The sequence below is a fragment of the Chiloscyllium punctatum genome, chromosome 40 (assembly GCF_047496795.1).
Source record: "Chiloscyllium punctatum isolate Juve2018m chromosome 40, sChiPun1.3, whole genome shotgun sequence".
Taxonomy (NCBI): Eukaryota; Metazoa; Chordata; class Chondrichthyes; order Orectolobiformes; family Hemiscylliidae; genus Chiloscyllium; species Chiloscyllium punctatum.
In genome coordinates, this window is record NC_092778.1 from 40,518,329 (window position 1) to 40,543,196 (window position 24,868).

The window sequence follows — 24,868 nt, forward strand, 5'->3', positions numbered from 1 at the left end:
GAAAGCACCTTCTTCACTATCCTATCTACCTGCAACTCCACTTTCAAGGAGCTATGAACGTGCACTCCAAGGTCTCTTTGTTCAGCAAAACTCCCTAGGACCTTACCATTAAGTGTATAAGTCCTGCTAAGATTTGCTTTCCCAAAATGCAGCACCTCGCATTTATCTGAATTAAATTCCATCTGCCACTTCTCTGCCCATTGGCCCATCTGGTCAAGATCCTGTTGTAATCTGAGGTAACCCTCTTTGCTGTCCACTACACCTCCAATGTTGGTGTCATCTGCAAACATACTAACTGTACCTCTTATACTCACATCCAAATCATTTATATAGATGACAAAAAGTAGAGGACCCAGCACTGATCCTTGGCACTCCACTGGTCACAGGCCTCCAGTCTGGAAAACAACCCTCCACCACCACCCTCTGTCTTCTACCTTTGAGCCAGTTCTGTATCCAAATGGCTAGTTCTCTCTGTATTCCATGAGATCTAATCTTGCTAACCAGTCTCCCTTGGGGAACGCCTTACTGAAGTCCATCTAGATCACATCTACGCTCTGCGCTTACCAATACTCTTTGTTACTTCTTCAAAAAACTCAATCAAGTTTGTGAGATATGATTTCCCACGCACAAAGTCATGTTGACTATCCCGAATCAGTCCTTGCCTTTCCAAATACATGTACATCCTGTCCCTCAGGATTCCCTCCAACAACTTGCCCACCACCGACATCAGGTTCACTGGTCTATAGTTCCCTGGCTTGACCTTACCACCCTTCTTAAACAGCGCCACCACATTAGCCAACCTCTAGTCTTCCGGCACCTTACCTGTGACTATCAATGATACAAATATCTCAGCAAGAGGCCCAGCAATCACTTCCCTAGCTTCCCACAGAGTTCTAGGGTACACCTGGTCAGATCCTGGGGATTTATCCACCTTTATGTGTTTCAAGACATCCAGCACTTCCTCCTCTGTAATCTGGACATTTTGCAAGATTATTTCCTTACATTCTATATCTTTCATATCTTTTTCCACGGTAATCATTTGCATTATGAGCTATTTCTACCTCAGCAGAGAGAAGCAGGATTAAAGGACATTTGTTTGTCAGGCTACTCAATAGTACCGGTCATCAACAACAGCACATACATGATTCTACACTCCTCCTTGTATACCTGAGGTACAAGACCTCAAGGGCTACCACTTAATTACTAACCACTTGGTATGCAGCCATTCACAACACAGCATATTGTTGGGTGCCCACTATCCTTGCAGAAGCCAAGATGTCAACATTCCCACTATCTTGATGTCTTTACAGATTACCAGAAAATAGCTGTTGTACTAAATGACTCACATTTGCCACCTCACTATAAGATTCTTGGGACTGAGGGACAGGTATTGGCAAATCAGAATATAGAAGTGCATTAGCTACAACAATGGCTGCCTTTATTCAAAGGGATTTTCTGTGCCTCAACATTCCTGCAACCCTGTCTAATGGTGTTATTCTTAATGGTAGCTTTAAAAGAAAATTTTATACATATATGTCTTTCAAAACACTACAACACATGATGACATGTAGAATAAAAACACATCACTAGATTAAAGCAAAGTTTCTGACACCTGGATCACTTAAGGAAGCCATTCAATTCATTCATGAGTTGGTGTCCTGTTTCATGGTAGCTTACTGTTTGCTTCCGGGAATCCAGTGGTCACCTCGGCAGGAGATAAATTAGGAAGCAAGCAGGACCTCTTCAGACAGACTGAGAAAAATCTTCTGCTCAAACTTCAGTTTCCATCAGACAAATTCCCTTATTTGCAATAGCATGCTCCTGAGGCACACTCCGTACCAAATCCCATTTGTTAAAATCCCACAATAAATATCAGCAATGAACTCCAGTACATTGATGATTGTGTTGCATTGTGCTCCAGTGATACGCCTGCCTTGGCTTAGTAGTTGCAAGTATGTGGAGACAGCAAGAGATGAGGTTAGCATCACGTGAGGCTGAGGTGGAATATCTGAATGTTTGGGGTGAGTGCTGATTGCTAGGCACTGCTGCTGGATGACTGATGGGAATGTGACAGTGTGAGAGGTGATGGTGAGGTTGGTATGGGATGCCATGTGCTCATACATTCACTGACCTTGACGATCTGTGCAAAGTTTTTCTTTTTAATTCATTTGTGGGATGTGGGCATTGCTGGCTGGCCAGCTTTTAATGGTTGCCCTAGTTGCCCTTGAGGAGGTGGTGGTGAGCTCCCTTCTTGAACCTCTGGGCATCACTGAGCAGATTGTTGCTGAGCAGATGCTGTTTGACAGCACTGTTGATGACCCCTTCCATCACTTTACTGATGATTGAGAGTAGATTGATGGGGCAGTAATTGGCAGAGTTTGATTTGTTCTGCTTTTTATGTACAGGACATACTTGAGTAATTTTTCACAAATAAACCAGTGTTGTAACTGTATTGGAACAACTTGGCTAGTGGAGTAGTAAGTTCTGGAGCACAAGTCTTCAGTATTATTGCTGGAATGTTGTCAAAGCCCATAGTTTTTGTAGTGTCCAGTGTCTCCAACCATTTCTTGATATCACATGGAGTGAAACGAAATGGCTGAAGACTGATACCTGTAATGCTGGGGACCACTGGAGGAGGCCGAGATGGATCATCCACTCGGCGTGTCAGGTTGAAGATTGCTGTGAAAGCTTTAGCCATACCTTTTGCACTGATGTGCTGGGATGTTGCATTATTGAAGCTGGGAACATTTGTGGAGCCTCCTCCTCCAGTGAGTTGTTTAATTGTCTACCAATATTCATGACTGGATGCAGCAGGATTGCAGAGCTTAGATCTGATCCATTGGTTGTGGGATTGCTTAGCTCTATCACTTGCTGCCTATGCTGTTTGGCATGGAAGTAATCCTGTTTGATGGTTTCACCAGGTTGACACCTCATTTTCAGGTATGCCTGGTGCTGATCCTGGCATGCCCTCCTGCACTTTCCATTGAACCAGGGTTCAATCCCCTGGCTTGACGATAATGGTTGAGTGAGAGATATGCCCGGCCATGAGGCTACAAATTATGCAGAAGTTCAATCCTGCTGCTGTTGATGGCCCACAACGTCTCATGGGTGCCCAGTCTTAAGTTGCTAGATCTGTTCGAAGTCTGTCCCATTTAGCACGGTGTTAGTGCAACACAACATGATGGAGATTATTTTCAATGTGAAGGCGGAAATTCATCTCCACTAGGAATGTGAAGTAGTCGCTCTTACTGATACTGTCATGGGCAAATGCATCTGCAGTTGGCAGATTGGTAAAGGATGTGGTGAAGTATGTTTTTCCCTCTTGGTTCCCTCACTACCTGTCGGAGACCCAGTCTAGCAGCTATGTCCTTTAGGATCTGTAGTGCTGCTACTGACCCACTCTTAGTGGTAGATATTGAGATCCCCACCCAGAGTATTTTATGCCCATGCCACCCTCAGTCCTTTCTCTAAGTGTTGTTCAACGTACGGTTTCATCAGCCGAGGGAGGATTGTCCGTGGTATTCAGCAGGACCATTCTTTGCCTATGTTTTACCTAAAGACATGAGACTTCGTGGAGTTCAGAGTCAAAGTTGAGGACTCCCAGAGCAATTCCCTCCCAACTGTGTACCACTGTGCCACCAACTCTGACAGGTCTGTCCTGCCAGTGGACCAGGACATATCCAGGGATGGTGATGGTGATGGTATAGAATCACACCATTGTCTATAAGGTATGATTCTGTGAGTATGACTGTGTCGGATTGTTCTTTAACTAGTCTACGATATGGTTCTCTCAACATTGGCACTAACCCCCAGATGTTAGTAAGGAGGACTTTGCAGCATTAATAAGGCCGTTTCTGCCATTGTCTTCTGGTGCCTAGGTCGATGCCAGGTGATGCATCCGGTTTCATTTCTTTGAGGCTTTTGTAGTGATTGGTACAACTGAATGGCTTGTTAGGCCATTTCAGAGGGCAATTGAGAGTCAACCACATTGCTGTGGGTCTGAATTCACATATAGGCCAGTCCAGGTGAGGATGGCAGATTTCCTTCCCTGAAGAATATTAGTGGACCAGCTGGGTTTTTTCAACAACCAGCAATGGTTTCATGGTCATCAGTAGACTCTTAATTCCAGATTATTTTTAACATCTTCTGCCACTGCTTCCATCTTGTTGGTGACAGACATCAAAAGTTGGCATCTCTGGCCATCTGTCCCGTTCCCTTTGAAAGATGGTCCTCAAAGTCCTTCTGTGCACCTAACAGTCCCTGACAGAAATATGGTATCCACCATTGTATTCTCCTTCTTGACCATTGCATCCAATACCTTACCTGTGAACTGCAGGGACTTGTGTTTTCCCTTTTCCTCTTCTCCAATTGCAGCATTTACAGCCAGTAGCAATCCCCTTCCATTCAAGAGGGTCTGACTGCCTTTACGAACTGCAGGCTAGTTGTAATACATGCATATTGCTAACCCCTTGAAATGTGTGCAGCGAGCTGGTAGGATTGGTTGTGCTGGACTGCGCATAGAAATCATGAAGGTAAGGAGGTCCTGACTCCACAGGGACAGCCATTAGGAGATTATGTTTCCAAACCTTGTGCTTCAAAATAGCCCTCATCAAAATTTTCTCCCTCAAGTTTAAGAACTGTAATTATACAAAATTAGAATACTTTCTTATCTGATACGTGAACCCTTGGATCAAGTTTAATGTGTAAAAAAGTGTTGTATCATGCTGCACATGTTGAATTTAATCCACAACTCAAGCATTAGGGAATTGGTTTGTCCGTTTCATGCATCAGCTTTCTATCCACTGCAATTGCCTCCCAGTGTTTTTATGTAAATTAGTGGATTAGAGCCTCAAGAGAAGGCTGATGTATCAGTTGAATCATTTAAGGGAAATTGTATCTCAAGGTCTATAAACTATATATGCAACACTTTTCTATTTCTTTTTCTGGGCTGTTTAGGTTTTCACATAGTCTGATGTGATAATGGTCTGTATTAAAAGAGGATTAAAGCGTAAGCATAAAAATGTCCTACTGCACTTATATACAGACTTAGTGAGGCCACAATTTGAGAAGTGTATTGTGTGCAATTTTGGCCTTTTTAGCCAAGGTAAATTCTTTTGAGGGAATGCAATGAAGAATCACTAGATTAATTCCTGGGATGGTAAAATCATCCTCTGAAGAAAGATTAAATATACTTGGGCCTACATTGTCTGCAGGTTAGAAGAAGGAGAAGTAATCTCATTCAAAAGTAGAAAATTCTTACAGGGATTGATGGGATAGACACAGGAATGATTTCTCCATTAGCATTGTGGAGTGAGCTGGTTGTTGGGGGATGGGTGTTGGGGATGGGGTTGGAGGGAGGTGAACGAAAGGAGGGATTGTGATGAAGTGGTCTAGAACCAGGAGACATAGCTTCAGCGTAAGGGGCAGGCAACTTTGGAATGACATGAGGAAGAATATCTTCAGTTCGAGGGTGGGTAATCTTTGGAGTTCTCTGTCCCAGAGAACAATGGAGGATTAATTGCTACGTTCAAGACTGTGATTGATATATTTTCTACATATTGAAAATATCAAGGAGCACAGGGATGATGCATGAAAATGGCACTCATGATCTCAACAAATGGGGAATGAGGCTCAAAGGGCTGAATGGTCTATCCCAGTCCTATTTCTTACATTCCTAATGGCAAGTAAATTTTCTAATTTCCAAATAATTATCAGGTGAATTTCCCCTGGGATAGTCCTGCCCGCACTCTCTAAATTCAAATCCCTAAAACGTATATTGGCAAGATATTCCAGGTCAACATGTTTATATAATTGCTGATAATTGCTATGATTATTTGAACAGAGGTACATTTGGCAAGTTATTTTTCTGATGTTTGTCTCAGTTAAGAAATCACATTTTGAATGGGCACTTTTACTTATTTTAAGTGACCAGCTAACTGACTTACAGCAGTACATTAAAACTAGGTCCCAAAGGAAGAAGAGCAAACGTGTAATGCATTGTGTCATATAGTGTCTCCTATTTATACATTTAGTGAACCTGGTATATAGTTTGTCATTTTAGTGATCTCTTTACGAAGTATGTCATCGTCTGAAATGAGGTTGTTGCTGTCAAGGGACATGCCTGCATTTAATCTCTCTGAAAATGAAAAGCTTTTACTGTACAGTTCAGCGAATCAATTGTTAGTAATAAAAACATGTCTTCCTGCACTCAAATCCAACTGATTCAATATAATTGTTTTTCTTTTATTAACTGAATACAAACTGTTTTAAAATTTATCCTGTGCAATGTTAAACTCAGCCAAATTAAGCTGTCAGGTTTTATTTTGGATTTTGTCAAAAATTAACTGAATGCAATGCCAGCTCTATTAAATGTTCTGTACTAAAATGGATTAAGCTTTGAACTGTCTCTTAAATAGAGCAGTGTTTTTATCTCTCTATATAATGACAAAATATTTATTTTCGACCTGAGGTCTTAAAAATCTTTGTATGATTGTTATCTGTTTAGTTGGTGGATACATTGTCTATTTTTATCAACAGCTGTCATTTTGAATTGCTGATTCACCTTCCCCTGCCTTCTAACAATATATTCCTATATCTTTGCTTTTTTTTTCTACCTCTGTCCTTTTCTATTTAAGGTATTATTTGCTTTCTTGCTTTAAAACCACTAGTTTCTTCCTTTTTGTCAGGTGTGCGTTCTCCTTTTTGTACGCTCTCCAGCTCATTGATGGGAAGCAGGAGAGAGGAGGGCTGAGGGAGTGAAGAGCACTTTAGCAAAAAGCCAAACAGAGTTCTGGGAGAGAGGTGGGATTGGGAAGGTGTGAGGTCTAAAGCAGGAGGCCAGGATTGAGTGGGTAAGGCACATACAGCAATAGAGGCTATAAGGTTAAAGAGTAAATTAATATGAATGCAAAGTATTATGGTTTCTGGAAATCTGAAATAAAAGTGAAAAATGGTGAAAATTCTCAGCAGGTTTGAGAGAGAGAAACAGAGTTAACTTTTCAGACTGATTAATTTGTTAGAAGTAGTTGACCTGAAACCTTAACTCGGCTTCACACTTCACAGACACTCCTGAGTATTTCCAGCATGTTTCATTTTTATTTAAGAACTAATCAATAGCTGACTGAGGAAGTGAGAGGTTAGCAAATAGCATAGGGGAATGGATGGACACAGTGCTACCCAGCTTTAAAAGGACTAGAAAAGAAATGTCCTTGTAAATAGACTACATTACAGTTTAGTACTAATTCATAGATGTGACACCTGTGTTTCATGGAAATAACAAAGTATGATGTGGGATGACGCATATCATACAGATGTATGTGAGGGAAAGATAAATTAACTGATTATCACAATATAGACAGTGCTGTAGAATTATGGCTCACAACACTATTCAGAAGGCTGCTATACAGGTTCAATGTTGTTTATATGCAGGTTTCATTTTTCTCGAAATTTAATACAACTTCAGAAACAAGATCATTCCTGATATAGAAACATGCATTTGTTTATCTATGCTTATCATTCCTTCCAGTTAGAGTTATTACACTCAAACATGCATAATTCTGTTTACCTTAAATTATGAAAGTAACAAATACCAGATTAACATCAGAGCTGGTGTAAGCCACTTAACCCCTCATGCCTGTTCTATTGTTCAATGAGATTGTGCCTTGTTAAGGTTTTGTGTTTACTCACAAAAATTTGCCAGTCATATACCTGGACTGGTAAATGGACATTGACTATGGTTATAGAGTCATAAAGACATTAAGATTATACACAGAAACAGGTCTCTGGTCCAACTTGTCCATGCCAACTAGATATCCTAAATAAAATTAATCCCATTTGCCAGCATTTGGGCCATATCCCTCTAAATCCTTCCTATTCATATACCCATCTAGATGCCTTTTAAATGTTGTAATTGTACCAGCCTCCAGTATTTCCTCTGGCAGCTCATACCATACACACACCATCCTCTGCGTGGAAACCATTGCTCCTTAGATCCCTCTTAAATCTTTCCCCTGTCATCTTAAAACTATGCCGTCTAGTTCTGGATTCCCTCACCTCAGGGAAAAGACCATGTCTATTTACCCTATCCATGTCCTTCATGATTTTACAAACCTCTATAAGGTCACCACTCAGCCTTGACGCTCTAGAGAAGATAGCCCCAATCTATTCAGTCTCTCCCTATATCTCAGTTCCTCCAACCCTGGCAACATCCTTGTAAATCCTTTCTGAACCTTTTCAAGTTGCACAAAATTCTTCCTATTGTAGGGAGATCAGAATTGCATGTAGTATTCCATCAGTAGCCTATCCAATGTCCTGTACAGCTGCAACATGACCGCCCAACTCCTACACTCAATGCACTGACTCATAAAGACAAGCATACCAAACACCAATACCCTGTTGACTTGTGACTCCACTTTTAAGGAACAATGAACCTGCACTCCAAGATCTCTTTGTTCAGCAACACTCCTCGGGACCTTACAATTAAGTATAGCAGATTTTCCTCCCTAAAGGACCTGATTTGCATTTCCAAAATGACACCAAAATAGGAGGTGTAGTGGACAGTGAAGAAGGCAACCTCAGAGTACAACGGGATATTGATCAAATGGGACAATGGGCAGAGAAGAGGTAGATGGAGTTTAATTTAGAAAAATGTGAGGTGCTGCGTTTTGGAAAGGCAAATCCGGGCACGATTTGTACACTTACCGATAAGGTCCTGGGGAATGTTATTGAACAAAGAGATATTGTGAAGATCTGATACAGGACTTCTCAGAGACTACTTGACTACGTTCACCACACAATATGCTGCAAGCTAGACTGACAACAACGTACTTTCTATGTCTTCATTATTTGCTTACTTACACAGTCCCTTTTAAAGTGTTATCACTACAGTGGCTGATATATGATCTAACTCCATTTTCCTGCTTTTTATCCCTTATTCCTAGATAGCTCTGACTGACAAGAATCTATCAACCTCAGTTTGAAGATTAAAAATTTATCAAGTATTGATTACTCTTTGAAGTTGAGAGTTCCAATCTTCAAACACCTTTCAAGAAAATAAGTGCTTATAACTTTTACAACCAAAAGATCTGGCTCTGAGGTTTAGTTGATGAAATCACATCCTTGATTCTCTAATGAGTGGTTATAGTTTCTCTCAATCTACCCTGTCTGTTCCACATAGTATCTTGAAAGCTTCACTTAAAATTACCTCTTAACCTCCTAAACTATGGTAAATGCCAACCTAATTTGTTTAGTCTCTTTTCATACTTTAATATACATTATAATAAATGTATGCTGCACTCCTTCCATAGCTACTATACCTGAGGTGGTGGTATAGTAGTATTATGACTGAACTAGTAATGCAAAGGCCCAGGATAATGCTCTGGGGATATGATTTCAATTCTCACGATGGCAGCTGATGGATTTTTAATTCAATTAATTTGTCTAAAACATAAAGCTATTCTTTGTAATGATGACTTTAATAAACCAGCAAGATTGTCATAATGTCCTCTAGGGAGGGAAATCTGCCATACTTGCTGATGTGTCCTACATATGGCTCCAGACCTACAATGAAATGTTGTAGTTAGGGGTGGACAATAAATTATGGCCTTGTCAGTGACACCCAGGTGAACTGATCAGAGTTTTGTAGACCTGAGGCTTAGTTTCTATCCCTTCGCATTCTACTCAACAAGTTTATTGATTCTCAAACCTTTTCGACCATGGACTACCTTAGTTGGGACATAAGATCTTATGGTCTACCTTTACATCCTACACAATCCACTTTTGCAACCACAATACATTTTATCAGAATCAATGGGAAGAATGGTTCTGCTTTTGATAAATATTAATGAGTGGCTCCAACAGGGAGAGCTTCTGTGTTCAAAGTTTGTGAGGCTCCCAAGCACTGAGGATGTCACCTAGACAGGGGACGAAACGTCTGCAACACAAATTCCCAGCTTGGTGAACAGAACTACAACAACAGAGCTTCGGTGTTACTGCAAGCTTCACTTTTCAGTGGTTCCATATTTGTTTTCAGCCGGCTGTATTGAAAATCCTATCACACTGCTGTATATTTTTACTGTAATATCAAACTTTGCTGATAAACCTGTTTTGCATTTATTGTAACTCATTCCACTGACACGGTGACTGTTTGGTTCGGGAGCATCAATTGAGTGGTGAAGATAAGGTTCTATATCATATGGCCATGGCTAAGGCCATGTCGGTGACTGACGTAAACCGAGCCATGGACCATCTAGATGACCCTTGAAGACAACATTTTATGAACCATTGCTCCACATATGATGAGTAAAGATTTACAAGGGTGTTGCCAGGGTTGGAGAATTTGAGATACACGGAGAGGCTGAATAGGCTGGGGCTGTTTTCCCTGGAGCATCAGAGGCTGAGGGGTGGCCTTATAGAGGTTTATAAAATCATGAGGAGCATGGATAGGGTAAATAGACAAGATCTTTTCCCTGTGGTGGGGGAGTCCAGAACTAAGAGGCATAGGTTTAGCGTGAGATGGGAAAGGTTTAAAAAGGACCTAAAGGGCAATCTTTTTTCACACAGAGAGTAGTGTGTATGGAATGAGCTGTCAGAGGAAATGGTGGAGGATGGTACAATTATCACATTGGAAAGGTCTCTGGATGGGTATATGAGGAGGAAAGATTTAGAGGGATATGGGCCAAGTGCTGGCAAATGGGAATAGATTAGGTTAGAATATCTGGTCGACATGGATGAGTTGGACTGAAGGGTCTGTTTCCTTGTTGTACAGGTATACAATTCTTTATCCGAAACGTTCAGGACCAGCTGGTTTTCGGAATTTGGAATTTTTCGAATTTTGGAATAAGTGACAGTTTGACGGTGAAATTAAAAGGATATCTTACCAAACAGCAGACTCCCTGAGTACTAGGGGCCCTGAGGCAGAATTGAGGCCTGCCAGTGCTGGGCCACGCCCCTTCCACATCACATCTGAGTGACATGCATCAAGTGGGTATGGAATTGGGTCAACTGTTTGCACGCCAAACTACCTTGTTAATGAGAAAAAAAACTTCAGGAGAAAACCTTCGGATTTCAGAGCTTTTCGGATTTTGGGATTTCGGTTAAAGGGTTGTCTACCTGTACAGCTTTATGACTCTATGACTCTATAAGAAATGAAAAGCGTTGAAGTGAAAACAAAGTGCTGGAAATATTTAGCAGGTCTAGCTGTATAGATGAGAAACAGAGTCAAAGGAGTAAATCCTACCTCTTGTGGGCTGAGCCCTCGGTTGTGTTAAGGTTTTGGAGAACTTTCTGCCTTGAAGCTGAGCACATTCTCTCACTGTTTCTGACACATTTGCCTCATTTACAACTGACCATGCTTTAATGGTGCTCCTCATGTCTGATTCCAGCCCCATCTTACCACATGCCATTCTCAAAATAACTGATAACTCAGAGAATTTCCCAGAATTACCAGCAATTCTAGCGCCATGCCATTTTTAAAAACTTGCTGTGCTCCCAGACAAGTAATACTGGTGGGCAGCTTCTGACATTTGCTCAGAGAAGGTAGACAGCTGGAAATCGGCTTGCTGCTGTGCAGGCCTAGAGATCTGGAGGTCCTGCTGGATGGCTGGTGGATGGCTCTTCCTCCTCCAGGACACGCCACGCAGGTATGACACAAGACGATTTCAGCTTGGTCCAAGGTTGCCACTCAGTGTGGTTCAGTTTCAGCCTTCTAGAAGAATGCCCCAATTTTAGTTGCTGGTGCATCTTGAGGTGCAGCAGTGAACTGCAGAAGCAGCCTGTATGTTTATGTATGTACCAGGAAGACGCTGACAGATTGGAATATATCGAATGCCAATGGCTGTGGCTGTGGATGTGGGGTGCAAATGGCAGGTGCCCTTGGAGCATGTCCTGAGATATTGGCACCCAGTGTCTAACATGGAATTCATTCAGAGCATTCTTTGTTGAGTTTGCTCAATGTCGAGCTTGTTTGGCAATTAAAAGCTGAATATTAATGAGGTTAGTTGCGCCATCCTCAAGATGGTTAATGAACTCTTAACTGGCATCTTGCTGCTGCCTAGTGAGAAATTCATGCCTCTGTGAAAAACATAAAATATGGAGCAAGATGCTGCCTACATCAAAATGGACCTTGCCAGCTGGATCTTCTCATCCAATTCTGCCACAAATCTCAACATAACCCATATCACTCTTTTCTTCCAATCTCCAGCATCCACAGTATTATGCTTTTTATTGTAACAGAGGAAGTTGAGCTGATAGAGTAACACAAGTTGATTTCATGAAGTGACAATGAAATGATGATGCAGTTGATATTTCTTATATGAATTTTAAGAAAGCATTTGACAAAGTACAGTGTAAAAGCTGGTTAACATAATTGTGACTTATGGAAAAAGGTCAGTGTCTTAGAAAAGGTTTAGATAAAACATTGAGTTAAAGGATGGAAACAGCAGATCATGGAAAATAATCATTTTTCAGATTGGAGGATGGTCGACCTTCTTGTTCTCCAAGAGAACATTAGCATATTTTATATTTTGATATGATTTTGATGTATATTAGTGACTTGGATATTAGAATTTAGAAGAATGTTTCAAAAAATGTGGAGGGATGGCAAAAAGTAACAATGATGCAAATTTGTTGCAAAAGCCACAGATGGGTGAACGTATTGGGCTGATTAGCGGCAAATGGAATTTAATACACAGTAATATGAGGCAGTGCATTTTGGCAGAAGGAACTGTGGGAAAGGCAACAAAGAATTAATGGCACCATTCAGAGATTTGCTTTGGGCGGAGGGATCTGGAGGTGCATCAATCTAAGAATATGGAAGGACATATTAGGAGAGTTGTTAGTAAAGTAGTTGTGATTATGGGCTTCACAGAGGTACTAGCCTGGATATTCTGCATGTTTTGAGCAAATACCTCAGAAAAATGTTTCTCAATATTCTTGCTGGGGGCGATTGTGGAATGGAGTTGGATCCGTACCCCTCAATGCTATTTGGAGGTGGCCATTGAGGTGGCTGAGTACCAAGTCAGATTGCTTAAAAGGCCAGCCTTGGTTCTCTGGAACCTTCTCCCAGTATTTTCTTAAACACTCAGCTGTAGCTGTCTGGACATCAACTCTCACAATCCTTCACCCAACCTGTTCACTCCCTTTGTCCACTAATGTCAACTGATGTCCACTCATAATCTCTCATTCACCTATGGCCCCTTATGACTCTAAGTTTACTCAGTGCCAACTCATGCACTCCATTCCTCATCCTTTGCCCTGATACCTTCCAAGTCAACTCATCCAGTATCTAACAGGCACTCAGGATCTATACTAAGATGAAAATAAATAAAGTTCTGAATATCTAGCTTAAAAAAAACTTATTTGTGTAAACCCAAACATTACATTTAAATCTCTTTCAGTAATTAATCCATTATAAAATAAAACATATATATTCATTACCCTACATCAAAAACAGCTAATCTTTTACTAATGTCTTGAAGTAGTCATTCCCTCCCTAGTAAAAGTGAAAGTCTGTGGAAAACAGTCAAGCAGCTCGAATGCTATAAGAATAACAGTTAAGATTACATCACCAAGCAACAACTATAACAGCTAAAAAAAACATTATTTTCAACTCAGACAGAGGCTGGAAGGATTGCTTTGTCATTTTTTTTTAAACAGGTGAGCCACTTAAATAATTTACCAGCTACATTCATGAAAATGTACAGCTTCTGTAAAGATCTGAATTGCCCTTACTCTGGGATAAGGCCTTTGCTGCAGTAAGACTGTGGTCTGTTTGAACTCTGCACTGGGTTCGAGTGGCCCTGCAAACTTTGAATTTCCCACATGGGGGTGTCCATAAAACTTCCTCTCAACTTTCTTTGCCCTATCCGTCACTGCTGGTGAAAATGGGATCTGCCAGAAACAGGAGCAGAATGTCCAGGTCTGGAGTCTATCATTTTGGAGCCTGCACAACTCCAGGCCAATGAACCCAAAAGCAGGTAAATGGAGTGTTTTTAAAAGCTCTAGTTCGGTCACAACTGGAGTATTCTTTCGACTTTCAGAATGATGTGAGGATTTTTGATATGGAGTGCAAAAGATTTACCAGAATGGTTCCAAAGCCATGGGGATTTTAACTCCAAGGTTAGTTTGGAGAAACTGGGCTTGTTCTCCTTGGGGCAAAGAAAGTTGAGAGGAGATTTCATGGAAATGTACAGAATAATGAGAACTTTGGATAACACAGTATAAGCTTATGTTCCCATAAGCAATTGGTGCAAGAACAGTTTTAAACCTTTGGGTAAGAGATAAAGAGGTTAAAGTAGGAGAATCTCTTTCATATAGGGAAGGCTAATGACTGAAGTGTGCTGCCATGAGGGGTGTGGAAACAGAGACAATCAATAATTTCAACAGAAAATTGGATGGGGATTTGAAGCAAATAAACTCACACAGCTACAAGGACATAGCAGGGAAATGGGACCGACTGTTTTCTTCTATTGAGAGCTGGTGTGGGCTCAATTAGCTAAGTGCTCTTCTCATGTGTCCTAAAGGACTGTATATATATGTATATATTCCATTGGTCTCTGATCGATTTCTGTGCCTGTTCATAATCAGTGTATCTGAACCTTCAATTCTCTTTGACCCTCTATGATTCGTAGCTTTTCCCCACCTTGATCTTTCGCCGATCAAAGTGACTTTTGGCCAGTTAGAGTGCTATGAATTCCCCAGACATTAAGAAGTTGTGGAGTTCAGTTTTATACCTGTGTGTATGTTTTAAAACACTTACAGCTTTCCTGACATTTCTGCTGTACTAGGCTTTTTCTCCAGGCTGTAAATTTACATTGGATTACTGCAAGCCCTTCATTGCTACAATGTTGGCGAAATTAAGTGCCTATCTGTTCAGATGCATGATATTCAAACATTTTGGCACTATTATGAAAATAAGGTACTCTTCAAACATTTATTATATATTCTTAAATGCAATGACAAATTAGTTTGTAGAAATAGATGCATTTAAATTCACAATTTATTCTGAATGTACAAAGTAGAGTTTTGAATTTGAGAACTTCACTTCTGATATGATTTGGACTGGGGGGTACAAAGTTAAAAATCACACAACACTAGATTATAGTCCAACAGGTTTAATTGGAAACATTAGCTTTCGGGGCACCGCTCCTTCATCAGGTGATTGTGGCACAACCCATAATCACCTGATGAAGGAGCGACGCTCCGAAAGCTAGTGTGCTTCCAATTAAACCTGTTGGACTATAACCTGGTGTTGTGTGATTTTTAACTCACTTCTGATAGTTTTATTCATCAGTTTGCACCCAACCGGGGATATATAACAGGGATATAATTTTCCTACATCAATACTTATCATGCCAAAAACTGTTGGTCACATCTGCATACCATAGTGTGTTTTTTATTCACTCAATTGTATTTTTGGATTTGGCCTTTTCCATTTAGTTTCTTCTTTTCCATGAAATAGTTGGGATGATTTTGTAATTTGCTGTTTTAGTGAGGAAGATACACTCTCACAGGATGCATTAATTGAGGAAATATCACAACATTAGCCACGTCCTGTGCTCCCAGCCTTTTCTGCTGGGAGCACACTATTCTTTTATTTTCATTTGAAATACATTGGCAGCAGATGGACAGTAAGTTAATACAGCATTCTCATAAACTGCTGTTCTAGGCTGAGTTTGTGTTATACCAGTTCCACAACCTCACAGTACCCAGATCTTACCATTTTCTTCAAATGGCTACTGATTTGGTGAAAAGAAAATAAACTTTAAATTAATTGAAAAATGTTTACACTTCTACTTCTGAATAGTTTACTGTGTTTTTATATTAATGTGAACTAAAATATTTATTAATTATCAGTTCCAGGATGTTAAAAATGTAAAACTGTTAGAAGGTAAGGTACAGTGCAGTTTTCTGTCTCTGATTGTGCTGATGAATGTCTTCCCAGCTGATCGATTGAGCAGTTATGTAGTTTAAAAATAATATGTAAGATTTGTATGAAGAGGTCATTGCTGCTGGTGTACACAATGTCTGTCTTGGATAGACAGATGAACAATATCATTGTGTAGAATTACATGGAGCATGCTGAATCAAGACTTTTGATCCGACCAGTCCATTCTGGTGTTTCATTTCTTCCTACTCTTCCTCATCTAGCTATAACAGTATAACCCTTCATTTCTTTCTATCTCATATGCATATTTACCCTTACAACGAGTGCATCTGCATCTTCAGTTCTGAAGAAGGTTCATTGGACTGGATATATTAACTCTCTTTTATTTCCTCACGCTGCCAGATCTGTTGAGTTTCTCCAGCAATGCTTTTTGCAATGCATCTGCGTTACTAAGTTCTGTCCACATTCTCACCACTCTCTCAATCAAAGAGTATCTTCTCAATTCCCTCTTTGAATTCTTGGTGATTCTCTTATATCATCGGCTTTTTGTTTTACTCTTCTTCAAAGTAGAAACTCTGCCCTGAAGTTGAAATGGGAGGTGTAATCTGTACAGGGCTGTGCTGTTCATAGTCCATATCGATGATTTGGATGAGAGGATCAAATATAATATTTCTGGTTAACTGATGATACAAAGTTAGATGGGAAAATTAGTTGTTAGGATGATGCAAAGTGACTTCATGGGACTTAGACAACCTTAATAAATGGGCAAGAACATAGGTGGGGAAATATAATGTGGAAAAGTAGGAAAACATAATTGCAGAGCATTTCTTAACAGAAAAGAGACTGGGGAGTGTTGATGTCAAAAGTGGCTTCGTATCCTTTTTCATGAGTCAGTGAAAATAAACATCCAGGTATATCAAGCAATTTGGGAGGCACAAAGTGCATTAACCTTTTTTACGGGACGATTTGCAAACAGGCGTAAGGATGTATTGGTGCAATTGCACAGAGACTTAGTGGAACCTGGGGTATTGTGTGCAGATTTGGTTTCCTTACCAAAGGAAAGATACTGTATATTTGCCATATACGAGTGTAATGAGGATTCACTAGATTTCTGCATCAGCAGAATTGCCTTATTAGGAGGGAGTAAGGAGACTGAGCCTGTATTCTCTAGAGTTTAGAACAATGAAGGGTAATCTCATTGTGACACAATTTCTTTTACAGGGCTTGACAGAGTACAGGCAACTAGGATATTTCTCCTGGTTTGGGGCAGGGGGTCTAGAACTAGGAAACACGGTATCAGAATATGGGACAAGCATTTAAGACTGGAATGGGGGTGGCTCAGAGTGTAGTGAATTCTTGGAATTGTCCACCACAGAAGATCATGGTGGCTTAGTTGCTGAGTATTTTGAAACCAGAGATTGAAGATTTCAATAAATATTAAAGAATTCATCAACATGATCTAATTGTATCATAGAGCAACATCGAAGAGCTGAACATCTTACTGATACTCCTAGTCCATACATACTAATGATGTAAGGTCAGGAAAACTGGGAAGAATGGGTCTCCTGAATGCTAAACAGCACTTGATTTGTTAGAATCCTTGTGAAGACTACTAATTTTCAAAACACTGTCCATTAAGTTCTCCCTGAACTGATCCATAAGTATTGTCTGCTTCCAATGATCAGTTTCCACTTTCCTTCCCCTGTCCAGTAAATTCTAATCCAGAACTCACTTTTATTGTAAGCGTTACACCAGAAACTCCACCCAAGGTTCCTCATAATGAACAGCCGAATAACTAGTTTCTCTGCAGCAGATGCAAACCCACTGCCTTTATTTCCTGCTATCTCTCTGAGATTATTTCAGACTCATATGGGTTTGTGTAGTTCAATGATAGCTTTGGAAACTATTTAATCAATATTTCATTGCTTGCTATAAGCTATAATCTTATCAATGTTCAACTTCACTGTAAAATGAATCACATGGGCCTTACATCCAGGTAGAAATGTCAACAAGCTACCCTTCAGACCTTCAACTCTATTTGAGATGAAAATTAAATATATAATTTAAAGTAAGTGTCTCCAAACAAAGCTAGCAAGGATGCTTTTGTCATTTTGCAAAAGTGTGAATGCCTTGCACCTTCTCAGCAAGTCTCGTAACTTGGATTCTTCTTGTTTTCATAACTTGTTATAACATAAAGCTTGTTGCAGATAGAATTTGGATAGATCATATGATCTCATATGATCTCCTTCATCCCTGCATTTTACTTAAATTAAAGAGACAATCTCAAACAGCATAATTTTCTTATAGATTTCATATTTGTGAGAACTGCAGGGTGCCTTTAAGTCAGATTCCCATGAAAGGCTGGAAACCTTTTTGGAAAAGAGTCTTGTTTTATGGGCTGAGGAGTACAAGAAATTATTGGGAGAGTGAAAGAGATCCTGGAAAGTTGTCCTAATCACAAGACAGAGATTGGGGTCTGATATTACCAGGGTTTGTGCAGGCAGTATGGTTTGGAGTCCAGGGGTAACTAAGCTGGCAGACACATCATGAAGGTATGTTTACTGAGTAGCTTGTTGCACCTGATGGAAATATTCCTGCTCCTTCTGGCACACATTAGTGCCACAAAGATGTCTGGCACATGCAGCCAATCTAATCTCATTTTAGCAATCAAATTTCCCAAGAACTCAAGAAATCTGATTGGGACATAATTAAAAATAGGAACACTGTTAAGCAGCCTCATTACAATATTTAAATGCCCAATTGTCTTCCCATAAACCGATTGGTTATGCACCCCACATCTCATTACCATTAAAACTGCAAGTTAAAGGTTGAGCTATATTAAGTTGCTTTTTAAATTTTCTTACATTTTAACCATGATCCCAACCCACTCTTTCAGCCAGCTTAATGGACTGTGGCAAATTCTTTCACAATTTTAAAGACCAGTATTAGGTTATCCAACAGACTTGGCTTTACATCCTTTCCTTAGAGGTGTAACCTTATATTTCTGGTAGCATTGTTTTATTTTGTTTTCCCTACCCTCTCCAGTACCTCTCATACCCTTTTCTGTTATACAATGGTCAGAATTGTATACAGTGCCTCAAATGAGATCTACCAAGTATTTAGCATAAATTTTCAGTGTTATCCCACTATAAAACTCTCGTACTTTGTTCCTTTTACAACCGTATTAGCCTCCATCACTAAATACGTGATTTTTTGCATTCTTACTCCACAATCCTTTTCTCTTCTACCTCTTTCAGGTTTGCATTTTCTAACAAATAAGTTTATTAAGAGACCTCCTTGTTTTCTTATCAGTCTCACCCTTATCTAAGTTGCCAGGTCCTTGGGAGTGTGGCACATATTTGAGTCCATCTTGTACTTAGCCTGTGCATTAAACTCCTGATTTCAACCACATCATTCTGTGTAAATGGAAGCTAAGTGCCTTATTGGAGGTTGGTGAGAAACATAAAGAACCAATTATATGACCACTTTCCATGTTTATTATTGTTTTCTTGTAATTTGCCTTGCCTGTTTCATATTGAGTATTTTCCCCATTAAAAGGATTAGATTATGAGCTGGTTTGTTATACCATGTGTTTTGCAGGTGACCTGGCAGCTCTAAAGAAGAAGACCTTTGTGTTGAAGGAAGGTACAGAATACAGATTGAAAATTAACTTTAAAGTAAGAAATGTTTTAATGCCATCCTGTGCATTATGTTTAAAGTGTATTTAATGCCTTCCTCTCATATTTTGTGTAGAGAATTACAATTACAGAACAGCAATCTAATGATGGCTCTGTGCTAGTCATTTGAACATTGGTTACATTACTGCTTTAATATTGTTTCCTGGTATTTTAATAGAATATTTGATCATTATTTTATGTATGGCCTTATTATTCAATTCAATTTTGTGACACTTGGTGCTGAATATCAAACTATTTGTGCACCGCATGTGCTTGATACTTACTGATCACCCCAACAAAAGATTAATGACTTTGAAATTGTCTTTCTACATAGTATAAAACAGAGTGATTCATTGTTGCCTTTATTGTGCTACTTCTGAAAACTGATTTCACATCAATGATTCTGACATTACTTCAGAGATTGAACATTTTGTATAAGAACATTATTTCTACAGTATATTTATTCTATAAAACCTTAGGAATACATCTCTATGTAAGGTATATTTTTGCATTTGATACATTTAACAAATTCATATGCCTATACATCAATTCATTCTTTTCTCCATTATTGGTTCACTATGTTGTTTTATGTTTGTACTAATGCATGTTTGTCCATATAATATATATTGTAAACATTGTTAGTTTTCTTGAGCAATTCTGTCTGTATAGTAATTTCTATGTTAGGTTTCATGAAAGCAATGTTACTAACTATTTGACAAAGGCCACAATACCAGATATGCTTTACTTAAGGATTATACTCTGGCATGCCAAACATTTTACAGCAATGTTTTGCAAACTCCTTTGTGAATGGGTAGCACATATTTGTGTCCATCTTGAACTGAACTTGCAGACTTTGAACCAAATCACTCCAAGTGAATGGAAGCAAAATAGCTTACCACAGGATGTGAGTAGTGACATATGGAGCTGCAAATCTATGGAGAATTGAAATGAGATGCATTGGTATTGAACTGAAGCCATATTATGAATGTAACTGTATAAATGTATTGAGTTTAAGACATTGTTGTAAAATGTAATCAATTTTAATGCATTGATAATGTTGAAACTTAAGATTCAAATGACTTATTGATTTATTTTTTTAGGTTAACAGAGAAATTGTTTCAGGCTTAAAGTATGTCCATTTTACATGCAAGGGCCGTTTACAGGGTGAGTTGCATGTTATGATGTGCCTAGGTAGTTCTCCTACAACACAATAGTTGCACTCCCATGCGATGTTGTGTTATAGAAAATCGTGCAATAAAAATAATGGGGTCTATGGGGAAAAACAGGGTTTGGGGTGAACCACCAAAAAATATCAGTAAAAACCAAAACAAAAATAGTCGTTAGCTTAACACAAATGATAGCACAGTCTAAGTAAATTTTTGAATCCTATATTTCAATGAAATAATATTTAACACTTGGAGGGATTTCTGAATTAAATAACGTCCCATCTAAAATTTGCAGGTGTTCACCGGGTTGCCGAATTCAATGCTACTTAAATGCTATTGCAGCTTCTAATTTTCATTTCCAGCTAAGAAGTCACTTCATAAAGTGGGTAAAGAATTCAATCAATGGGATTTTACCCCAACAAATTTATTCCTAAAAGCATTTCCAAAGGGGAAGAAAGAAAAACAGGAAGTTTGCTTTTGGCGCAAGTAAAATCTCCTTTTTTTTTTGAGGGTGTGGGTAAAGCGCTGGGATGCTCTGAGCAGTTGGAGATTTTGATGGGTCTCAGGTTCCAGAGAGAATGAGCGGCTGAGACTCTTAAATTCTCTCCCTTCTCCCTTTCAAACGGAGACTGGGTGAACTTGGATTAGGCATAATTTGGGAATGGGTGGGATGGGGAGAGATGAGGGTCGCCAGTGGTGCTTCCTTAGTTTGACGCATTCCCCCTTCCACACATACACGCTTCTCTTGTCAAGTCAGCATGTGTTGAAGCTTCAGATAACCAGCAACTGAGCCTGTGCTTGACAAAAGGCCCTGCTTACTCTCCAACATCTGCTGGAACCAGTGTGTTTGCACCTTCTTTCGCTCCCCAGCTCTCTCTCTTTTTGCTCCTCACACCCCCACCCCACCAACTCCATGCACGATCCCAATAAGCATTCCAGAGTGGTGTGGTATTATCCCCAAAATGAGTGAACTGTTAGCTCTGCGAGCAGATTCTGTGTTTTTGAAGCAAAAAAATAATACACACACGCAGATGAAAACCTGTTGCAATAGATATGCTAACAGAATAAATCACAGCTGGCTGGTAGAACTGGGGATGGAATTGCACAATAACCATTGAGAGTTTGCTTTATAAAAAAAAGTCCGCAATTCACAAATCGCACTGCAGCCAAATTGCATTTACAAAACGTGTGTTATAGGAGAACGACCTGTATAATATTTTAAATTGTTAGTCTAAAATGATACATATCTTTGTTCCACCGTAAGGGGAGATAGATGAGTTTGCCTATGCCACATATTCATGTATTGTACTTGGAACTTCTTCTGTTATGAGATTTAGGCTATTATGGCTTCAAGTTGTACCTTAGTATTTCTGCTACCAGGCAAGAAATAAAAAGCTCGTGTTTTTCATTGTTCTTGAAAGGTTCATTGCACTGTCATGCCTAATTTTCATTTTACGTGAGGTAATTAGCATGCTTTTCATAAGGTTAACATGAACACAACATAGTTTTCCCATCAAAAGCTCAGACCCTTCAGTGAACAATCTCAGGATAGATACTTCCAGAATCAAATTAGTAGTTCTCGTTAACAATGATTAATATTAAGAGCAAGCACTTAATCTTTGCTTATTGATGATCTTTTTCATGGACAATAATCCAACTGCAACAAAAAAATCCTTTATGATTCTGTAGTGATTTTATTTGCATATGTTAGAATTCTAGCTTCTGCAAGTGAAGTGGATGTAATTCACATCCAGTTGTTTGAAAATTGTGTCCACAAATAGAGTAAGCCCTGAAGGCAGCCATGTAACTCATTATACCTTTCCAGTACCATTTAATAGTCAGAAATGCTTTTAGTCAGATAGTTACGGCAGCATTTTCTGATAGGATTGTTATTAAGGGACTGTTTGAGTTGGTTGAGGTTGCAAGGTGTACTTCCTAAATCTTTTAATTGTCTTAATTCTTTATTCCAAACAGCAAGTAAGGACACCTATATGGTTGGCAGCTATGGCCCTAGAGCAGATGAGTATGAGTTTATAAGTCCACTTGAAGAAGCACCCAAAGGAATGATGGTGAGGGGCATGTACACCATGAAATCCCATATCACAGATGATGACAAAAGTGACCACCTGCACTGGGAATGGAAGCTCAATATAAAGAAAGATTGGAAGGACTAATACCTGCTCACTTTGAAATGAGTAACCAGGATTATTGTCCTTTGGTACCAAAGTTACTTTAAGGCTTTTTAATTACTGTTCCTAATTGTGTACATCATTATATGTGCAAAAGTAACTATTTGTCTGCAAACCTGTTGTTTTTAGTACAAGTGCTTTCGGTAGTTATGTGTGTTCTGGTGTTTATAATGGTGATATGAAGATCTATATCAAAATACTGACTATTCAAAAATGGTTACATGTAAACATGGATATGAGAATGATTAACTTGTTCTGAGCGGCTAACAATATAAGATGGAATAACATTCACAATGTCAATAGTGAATAAATGAATAATGCATTCAGTAGAACACTGGATATGTCTCTAAGCTTTGCACTCAGTCCCAAGTTCTATAATGCATTCTGCTTCTTCATAAAATATTAGCAGATGTAAACTTGAAATAAAAACAAAAAATGATGGAAGTGTGCATTAAGTTGATTGGCATCTTAAAAAAAAGAAGACATTTCAAGATGCAACACTTTGTCAGAACTGCAGATAAGTGCTCTGAATTCTCTTATTTTCTGCAATAGTTGAAGTTTATTTCCATGGTGTAAAAGCACCTGATATGTAGTTAAAAATAATATTTTAAACTTTAAATGGCAAAAACAAATATCTGATGAATTATCAAAGTAAACAAGTTAAATAATCAAATTGAATAGTCACTTTACAACTTTACAACTGACACCTTTACTATTAACTACAGTAATTACACTTGAAAAGTACTTCAGTGGCTGTGAAGCATATTGGGATGCCCTGAGGTTGTGAAAGGCACTATGTAAATGCTTCTTTCTGTCTTTTAAATTTTTTTTTGAGACTTTCACATCAAAGCTGTATTTATCATGTAATATCCCTAGTATTGAATATAGAATTATTTGTTAATGTCAGACATTCTTCATATATAGAACTTTAGAGTTTTGTACTATCAAAACATATGTTCCTTTTCTCTGTGCACACAAATAACTTCTGCTTAAGGTACAAAATTGGAGAAACTGAAATGTTATTGCCTCGTTGTGATTTTTTTTTCTTGATTTTGCCTTCCACAAAGTCTAATTCATTCAGATAGCTCTTTTGTGGTTATTGTGGTTAAGGCAGCATGTTAAATAGTATGAAAATGTATGTTAAAGTGCAGAGGAGTGTAACACAATGGAGCTAATGCAATTCACTTTCCAGCTTTCGCTGTTGTGTCTATCTCTGAGGATCAAGTACGTGCTTACAAATTCACCTTCCTATTGACCTCTTTTTAATTTCAGAGCTCTTTGGGGTATTGCAGTAAGGTTCTGAAAATGTTATAAGATTCAAATCTGAAAAACATAGTGCCCTTGCTAACTGCAATCAAGGTTTCATTGTGTGATCAACCTGTTCTACTCAGTTATAAACATTCGGTCGTCTTGTGGGATTATTATTTTTTTCTGTGACCTGTATCTAAAGGGATGATGCTTCAAATAAAGGCTGGGCATGAACAGGACTCAAAGCTGATCCTTTTGTTTTTTTTTTGTTTGATCACAATGAATGGCATATTTACATCTGTTTTTAAAAAAGTACATCTTTGGCAAAGCTAATCTGAAGAAATCTTCTGTAATTTTTAGCTTAGCAAAGTGTGTTGGACACATGTGACTCAATTATTGTCCCTCCGAATACTTTGCATTGGAGGGTAGATTGCTCTTCTCTTATGAATTGTCTCATTTGTTTCTATTAGCTTCACCATAATTGTTTTAATGCATGCAGGATGAAACCTTGGGCTGAATTTAGTAGCGCCTGCCAGAATGGACCTGATGAGACTGGATATGATGATTGGGGGTGGGCAGATCAGGGTGGGAATACGCTCCCACTGATTCCTGGCAGCAGGAAAACTGGCCCTAATCAAATTGTGGATGGGCAAGGCTCGATATAGGAATCCTGCCTACTGATTGTGGAATGTCAGTATGGCTCAC

At 39.1% G+C, this 24,868-nt stretch overlaps 1 protein-coding gene across 1 annotated transcript in view; it reads left to right on the forward strand.

The window, feature by feature from the left end:
* Positions 1-24,402, forward strand: part of arhgdig (Rho GDP dissociation inhibitor (GDI) gamma) — a 59,179-nt gene extending 34,777 nt beyond the window's left edge. The window contains exons 4-6 of the mRNA XM_072559613.1: positions 19,484-19,560; positions 20,661-20,724; positions 22,701-24,402. Coding sequence (XP_072415714.1) covers positions 19,484-19,560; positions 20,661-20,724; positions 22,701-22,900 — 341 coding nt within the window. The 3' untranslated portion in view covers positions 22,901-24,402. The remainder of the gene's footprint in view (positions 1-19,483; positions 19,561-20,660; positions 20,725-22,700) is intronic.
* Positions 24,403-24,868: the final 466 nt, after the last annotated feature.